This window comes from Salvia miltiorrhiza, unplaced genomic scaffold (assembly GCF_028751815.1).
Source record: "Salvia miltiorrhiza cultivar Shanhuang (shh) unplaced genomic scaffold, IMPLAD_Smil_shh original_scaffold_306, whole genome shotgun sequence".
Taxonomy (NCBI): domain Eukaryota; kingdom Viridiplantae; phylum Streptophyta; class Magnoliopsida; order Lamiales; family Lamiaceae; genus Salvia; species Salvia miltiorrhiza.
This window is the reverse complement of record NW_026651525.1, coordinates 1-8,145: the sequence shown is the minus strand read 5'-3', so window position 1 is coordinate 8,145 and position 8,145 is coordinate 1. Positions and strand designations below refer to the sequence as shown.

The following is an 8,145-nucleotide window of genomic DNA, read 5'->3' as shown; positions in this document are numbered from 1 at the left end:
AAACTTTTGTAACATGCAACAAGGTGAATGAGATCATCTATTCTACTTTTTTTTGTTGCTTTCTTTTTAATTTCATTTTCTTGTACTTCAGTTTAATTTTATAGTTATTAATTAATACTCCCTCCGTCCCGCTCCAATGTCTCCTTTCTTTTGGACACGGAGATTAAAAAATGTGTATAAAATAGATAAAGTGGGTTAGTGAAAATTGTTTAAATATTAAATACAGAGAGAAAGAGTGTATTGCCAAAAAAAGAAATAGGACATTTGGAGTGGGACAACCCATAATAAAAAATGGAACATTTAAAATGGGACGGAGGGAGTATTGATTATACGTATCCAATAAGGATATAGTTCTAAATTTTTAATCCTTGGTTAATAAGGATTGCTACGGTTGATCATTTTATAATTATGATATATAATCTGTTTAAGTTTCAATTTACATAACTGCAGTAGGGTTTATTATATAATAGAAATTATATATTGAAAAAGTTATTACTAAAATAATAAATATGATGGTGGTACAAAATTAAGTGACCGAGGGAGATTCAAAATGTGGGAAAAGAATATCAAACATTATGTTTTTCTGATTATTTATTCTCCCTGTTTCACATTGGAGCAATTAGAGATCATATCGGTTGATTGAAATCCTAATCCTAACCTAACCTTGTACAGGAAATATATATATATATATATATATATATATATATATATATATATATGTGTGTGTGTGTGTGTGTACCAGCCAAATTCAGGTTATAATTTTTATATTGCTCCTTCTGGTTAAATTTCATTATCTTTGTGATCATATATATACCTAATAATTTGAGTACACAACAAGAAAAATATTGATGGAAACTGATTTTTATCTATTCAAATGATCGGTTTCATAACTGGTGGTTTCGTAAGAGTCCCAAAAAAAAAAACGTTGATAGAAATTAGTTAAAATTTCATAGATTCCTACAAAATCGATTTTTAACCAATTTTTATTAGTGTGAAATAGACACCTCTACAGAGTAGCGCTGATAGACACTGATTATAAACCAGTTTCGTAAGTATTTACAAAATCGGTTGTTCACTGGTTTCTATTAGTACGTACCTTTTTTAGCAATGTCTATTAACGCAAACGACACCACTAAGAATTCACTGTATAAATCGGTTAAAAATAATTTTCGTAGCTAATTTTAATGACAAAATTATTTTGTAAATACATTTAGTAGCCCCTACAAAAGCAATTTTTTAAATAACACTAAATATAATTAATAACAACTAATACCAAATTACACAATTAATTATCACCAACATTCATTATAATCATCTCAAATGTATCGCACCAAGTGTCCCCAATGGGACACCAAGCGGTGCGACCTCCTGTGTGTGAACAATGAGGTCCCGAGTTCAAACCTCACTGCTCCCCCTCCCCAACTCCCCCAAGTAAAAAAAAAAAATGTATCGCACCAAGCTTCAACTATGAATGTAACAAATGAAAATTTAATAACAAGTTTCAAAATCAAATGTTCTTGAAGCATCAATTTTCCAACAACCAAATATGGCCTACTTTCCTCTTTGCATCCAAGCTAGCACTGATCATATTTCCTGCAAAACTCAATTCAATAACATTCAAGATAACAATATTATCTTTTAACTTACAACAACAATACCCACCATTCAAGTCAACAAACACCAATATATAAAATAAGAAACAAGTTAATTTATCTTTTACTCATAAATATGATTTGTACACAATCGGCCCACTCCCTACGCACTTCATCAATGTCCACACTGACACTAGAATAACTTTTTCTAATGAACTGTAAAGTATAATAGATATAAATCATAGTCCAACCACCAAATATATATTTTCGATAAGCTTCAATTATACTCCCTCTGTTCGCGATATCGTTTCCACATTTACCATTTCGGTCCGTCCGCGATATCGTTTCCACTTCCATTTATAGAAGTAGGGTTTACAAACTTCAACTCACAACAATAGTGAGACCCAAACTCCACTCACTACATATTCACCACTTTTCTTAAAACCTACGCCGTCCACAATGTAGAAATGATATCGCGGACAGAGGGAGTAACAATTACCAATGATTGCAACGAACTATTCCTCTCAATACAGCAAACTCAGTAATATCTTTCATGTATCTCATAACATAGAAACCACACTTTTAATGATATAATAAATTAAATTACGAATAAAAGTTTTATATATTACTCCCTCCGTCCCTGAAATAAGTTCATCTTTTTCCTTTTTGGGACGTCCCCCAAATAAGTTCCTCTTTCTTTCTTTCCATTATGGACAACTACCCCACCACTAATACTAATATTTTATTTATTCTTACTTTTCACTTTTTCACCACTCTCAATACTAATTATAACACTTTTTCACCTTTTCACCACTCTCAATACTAATTATAACATATTTTTCTCCACTATCAATACATTTTACCACTTTTTCTTAAAACCTGTGCTGTCCCCAAAGAGGAACTTATTTTGGGGACGAAGGGAGTATTATAAAATATATTAGTACACATAAAAATGCTTTTAACCTTTATTAAAACTCAACTTAACTTAGCAAGCCTAATTAAGTTTTCCAATTCTTTTGACATTAAAATATACTATTCCCTTCATCTCATTATAAATGTCCCTTTATTTTTGGGAACGAAGATTAAAAATTGTGTAATTAATAAATAAAATTTAGTTAAAATTATTTAAATATTAGGTACAGAGAAAAAATATATTGTTAAAAAAAATGAGACATTTATAATGAAACATCTCATTATAGAAAATGGGACATATGTAATGAGACGAATGAAGTATAAATTTAATACTCTGGTTAACCGTGCAATATATATCTTGGTGAAATTGAGGCCATTGACTTGGCTTGATCTGATCTACGGTCCACAATTATTCATAATCGTATTATGGAACCCATATTATTAATGCGTGGCATATTATGTCAAGGAAACCGATTTTTCAACCTACAAAATCGATTTCTGTTTCTATTAGATTTTTTGTTGTAGCGTATAACACTTACTACATATTACGATCAACATCAACACCTCTATATATAGAGGCATATTCTCTGAATTCCCAAACCTAACTAACAGCAAAGGAATTAAATTTGAAGGTAATTAATTAATGAGAATGGGAAAAAGTAGGGTTCTTGTTGTAGGTGGGACAGGCTACATGGGCAGGAGGATTGTGAAGGCGAGTCTGGCGGAGGGCCACCCAACTTACGTTCTGCGGCGGCCGGAAATCGGGCTGGACATGGACAAGTTGCAGACGTTGCTGGAGTTGAAGCAGCAGGGGGCGGTGCTCATCGAGGGCTCCTTTTCCGATCACCGGAGCCTGGTGGAGGCGGTGAAGCAAGTCGACGTCGTTGTCTGCACCATGTCGGGGGTTCATTTCCGGAGCCATAACCTGCTGCTGCAGCTTAAACTTGTCGATGCTATTAAAGAAGCAGGAAATATCAAGGTATCATATTTATCATGCGTGTGTTTCAGTTTTATTAAGTGCTAAATTGCTTTGATATAATAATAATAACATCATTTAGCACTTCCTATACAATATCGTTCTACGTTGTCTTCAACTATACAATGTATTCCAATAGCCAGGTAGTTGATATACATCAACGTACTTTTATTTAGTAGGATGGTTAAATCAGATAAGGAAATTGCAACAAGATGAAAGTTTGAGTATAAATCAATTAAAATAGAAACTTAACCCATATATAGTTTTATATTAAATGAGTTTAGAAGTATATCCATTAGTATTTGAAGGGGCTAATTAATAAATAAAAAGGGTTATTGGTGCCTAAATATACAAACTTTCGGCTCATTTTGGTTTTTTCCACGAATTTTGAAAGTTGTCAAAAAATACACGAACTTTGACTCATTTTGTTTCTTCCCACAAACTTTGAGAATTATATATCAAAAAGTACACAAACTTTGACTCATTTTATTTTTTTTCCACGAAATATATTGTTATAAAATATGATCCAAATTAATTCTTTTATTTTAAATTTTTATCAAAACGATGTTGTCTTAATTACGAAATACTATTTTTTATTTTACAAAAGAAAATTATGTCACCATGAATAATTGTCATCTATCATTAACTAAATTAATTAATCCAAATCTAACAAAACAACGTTGTTTTAATTACGAAATATATTTTAAATTTAAAAAAAGAAAATTATGTCACCATGAATACTTGTCATCTATCATTAATTAAATTAATTAAGCTAGCTAGTTAATTTTAAAAGAATTATTTTGATCATATTTTATAACAATATATTTCGTGGGAAAAAACAAAATGAGTCAAAGTTGGTGTATTTTTCGATAATTCTTAAAATTCGTGAAAAAGAACAAAATGAATTAAAGTTCGTGTATTTTTTGAAAACTTTCAAAATTGGTGGAAAAATCAAAATAGGCCAGAGTTGGTATATTCATCCGCTAATAACCGTAAATAAAATGAATAGTAGTAATTAAGATATTGTTTTTGCAGCGGTTCCTGCCTTCAGAGTTCGGCATTGATCCAGCGCAAATGGAGCATGCGCTGGAGCCAGGAAGAGTAACATTCGACGAGAAGATGAGCGTGAGGAAGGCCATCGAAGAAGCCAACATCCCCCACACCTACATCTCCGCCAACTGCTTCGCCGGCTACTTCGTCGGCAACCTCTCTCAGATGGGCACGCTCCTCCCCCCCAAACACACTCTCCACATCTACGGCCATGGAAACGCCAAAGCTGTCTTCATGGACGAAGACGACATCGCCACTTACACCGTCAAGTCCCTCGACGATCCCCGCACCCACAACAAGACCGTCTACCTCCGCCCGCCGGAAAACATCCTCTCCCAGACAGACCTCGTCCACATGTGGGAGAACCTCTCCGGGAACACCTTGGAGAAGATCACCATTTCCGACCAAGATTTTCTCGCTCTCATCCAAGGTAGATATTTCCAACGAGAATGGTTATATATATCGTGAGAATGAGAATTAATATGAATAAGTCAATATATAATGTTGAATAAGTTGTTGGTAATGCATGAATAATCATTCAAACCTCAGTTCGAGTCATAGCGCCTAGAGGAGGCGAAAATTTCTACAATTAATGAATTGAGAATTACAAACAGCTTCTCCAACGTTATATACTTGTTTATTCGTTATTCTCATTTCACCTCTCCTCTGCTGCTGTGATTTATGATTCAATGAAATGAATGCAGGTGCGGACTTCGTTGGGCAAGTTGGGCTAGGCCATTTCTATCACATTTTCTACGAGGGCTGCCTCACAAACTTCGAGATAGGTGAAGACGGCGAAGAAGCTTCTAGACTTTATCCACAAGTCCAGTACAAGCGCATGGATGAATACTTGAAACGTTATCTCTGATTCTCTCTCTCTATCTCTCAGTTGTAACATCAATAAAACAAGCTCTTCACAATTTTAATGAAGAGGAAGCAGCATTTGAATTGAAGCTAATTAGTCTATCCATCAAGTAGTAGTAGTATAATACAATATCATTCTAGCTAGTGCAGATTCATCGATTTTGAAGTGCCAATAAAGTCGTAGCTACTTCTGGAGTTGAGATCAAAGTCGATGGAAGGGCCCTCGAGCTTGAGCACGAGCTTGGTATCGCGTGGCTCCTCATTGACAGTGTGCATGAAACTCGATAGCGCGAGATTGAAGTCTGTTGTTAGCTGAGCTTTGGCGGACTCAGAGAGGCTCCGGTGAGCTCTTTCTAGTATGGCTTGCAAGTACTTCCCTTGTGCTTCTATTCTCATTTGCAATTTCTTCTGCACCTGTTGTTGTTCTACCAATATTAATACAGAGCTATTAATTAATTAATTACTATGTTAATTTCTTGAACAAGTTTACCTCGAGCTGTTCTTCTAGTGTTTTCTGCACCTCGATTTGGCACCTAACTGCTTCAGCAACGGGAATTTCTCTGCACATAATTAATATTCAAATTTCTTACTAGGAAGAACATTGTTGCATCTAAAGTAATCTATATAATATGGATTGATTGCAACCCCTACCCTTGTTCGCTGTTCATGCTTGATGAATTAGTGCTTGTACTTGCGATGTGCATATATGGATTTTCTACAAAAACGAAAGCAGAAATGCCAACTTTGAGCTATACAAGAAATTAGATTTATAGATATGTTACACAACTTGTAAATGAGGAACTAACTCACCAAAGTTGTCTGTATTAGTATGTTGTTTCGCATGCTGCTGGCCAAGCCTATACTTCTGCACACAAAATGTGTATAATGAGAAGATGAATCGATTAGAATGATAATGTAATAATTTAATTACCTGTAAATGACTCTTTAAGTGATACAGTGTCAGCCCCTTGAGCCCCATCACCCTCATCACTGATTTTGGAGTAGCCTCTGAAAATAGCAGCCACTTTAATTTAATTAAACAAACTAATTATGTATGTCTCTCTTGATCATCTTTAGGCCCTCTCAAGTAAAATGTCTAATTACAAAAATTGGATCACTGATGAAAATCCTGACCAGTGTGACATAGTGCTTTTTCATCTGCCTATTTATGGAACCCAGGAATCCCTCTTGTTCACTTCTTTAATTGAGAAGTACTCTCTCATAAATATCAATGACTAATTAAGCTGATTAAATTCATGCCATCAACAACCTTCCACCTTCATGTTTTTCTTGGTCATTTTCAGCCCAAACTACTAACAGCTAGCAGAAAGAATCAATAAATGCAATTACAGAAAATTATTGGAACTAACAATAAATATTATTCCCAATTAATTACATCGAACACAAGAAGAAACAAAGGGAATTCCCAGAGTCCGCATTTTATGATGTAATTTGAATAATAAAAAAGAAAGTGGCATAATTAGAAGACAGAGTAGTAGTGAAATTGGACTGACTGTGAGGGCCACCAAGCTTTGTGACAGCATCGACAAAGCGATCATGTAAATCAGCAGTCCACCTCAGCCGCGGCTTTGGGTCTCTTGTCAGCACCACGCCGCCGCTCCCACCAACTCCTCCGCCGCTATACATTCTGTCCATCGCCACCACAATTCACCTCATAGGAAAAACTTCAAACAGAGACACAAGAAGAGAAGAATCCCCCCTCTCTCTCTCTCTCTCACTTTCTTTTAGACTGTCTTTATTCTCACTAAGCAGAAATTCCAAGTCATAACCCGAAAAAGAGAAAAAGGAACAAAGTCGTCGATTATATAATATGACCCTAAAACTGTATGTATAGGCGGTAGAGATTAATGAAGCATAGTACGAGGAAGATGTAAGAAAGATGAGTTGAAGCTTCCCCCAACAACACACCGAGCCGGGCCCGTGATTTTCAACTTTTCAACTGTTCGTGATGGTCTAATAAAATACTCCTACTAAACATGCATGCATACAGATACATATATAGAGATACAAACTCTGATGATGACATGCATCATTCATCAATTTTTGGATTTATGCTATGTGGGTTTTGTTGGGCAATAAAGAAAAAAGAACATGGGGAGATAAATTCGGCGACGAATCTGAAGAAACATGATTGCCGAAATAGTAGTTTTTAAATAAATGAAGGATCTCGATCTGGTGTGACGCGGAGTAGGAAATGTCCGGCGGTGCGATCTGTGGACGGTGTAGATGTGAGGACACGTGTAAGGTAGGGCGGAATCTCCGCCGGCAAGATGTGAGGACACGAATATTCCTGTGGTCACGTGCCACGTCTTTCAAACTGGGGACGGCCATTGCTCATTCGTTGGCTGTCATGCCATATTGGAATTTCTATCTATTCATGCACTGCACCATTATTTATTCAAATTTTCACACAAACAGTGCGCTAAATGTACTGATTCCACGCAATCTTTTATTCCATTCTTTGGACTTTTTGTAAAAATATCTTAATATTTTAATTAGTTTAAACACCACCTCTAATCTTTAAATTTCCTTTTTAATTTAACGCCAGTAAAATTATTTGGCACGCAATAACGGTCTGTGTCATGAAGATACTGAAAGAGAGAGACAATGGCTAATTATACTATATTTAATCAGTTCACGAAAGTTAATTCTTTTTTATTTTTAAAAAAGAAATTATTAGTACTATTTACCAAATTTTCATTCACAGTATAATTAATTGTCATTATTATT

The 8,145-nt window shown here is 35.0% G+C and overlaps 2 protein-coding genes across 2 annotated transcripts; one reads left to right on the top strand and one right to left on the bottom strand.

The window, feature by feature from the left end:
- The first annotated feature begins 2,887 nt into the window (after positions 1 to 2,887).
- LOC131004047 (isoflavone reductase homolog) lies at positions 2,888 to 5,854 on the top strand. Its single transcript, XM_057930618.1, has 3 exons — positions 2,888 to 3,483; positions 4,516 to 4,960; positions 5,235 to 5,854. The coding sequence occupies exons 1-3, from the start codon at positions 3,148 to 3,150 to the stop codon at positions 5,396 to 5,398; spliced, it is 945 nt and encodes a 314-aa protein (XP_057786601.1). The 5' UTR covers positions 2,888 to 3,147; the 3' UTR covers positions 5,399 to 5,854.
- LOC131004048 (myb family transcription factor PHL11-like) lies at positions 5,432 to 7,539 on the bottom strand. Its single transcript, XM_057930619.1, has 6 exons — positions 6,909 to 7,539; positions 6,326 to 6,402; positions 6,205 to 6,259; positions 6,046 to 6,109; positions 5,885 to 5,954; positions 5,432 to 5,808 (listed from the first exon to the last, which is right to left on the bottom strand). The coding sequence occupies exons 1-6, from the start codon at positions 7,048 to 7,050 to the stop codon at positions 5,536 to 5,538; spliced, it is 681 nt and encodes a 226-aa protein (XP_057786602.1). The 5' UTR covers positions 7,051 to 7,539; the 3' UTR covers positions 5,432 to 5,535.
- Positions 7,540 to 8,145: the final 606 nt, after the last annotated feature.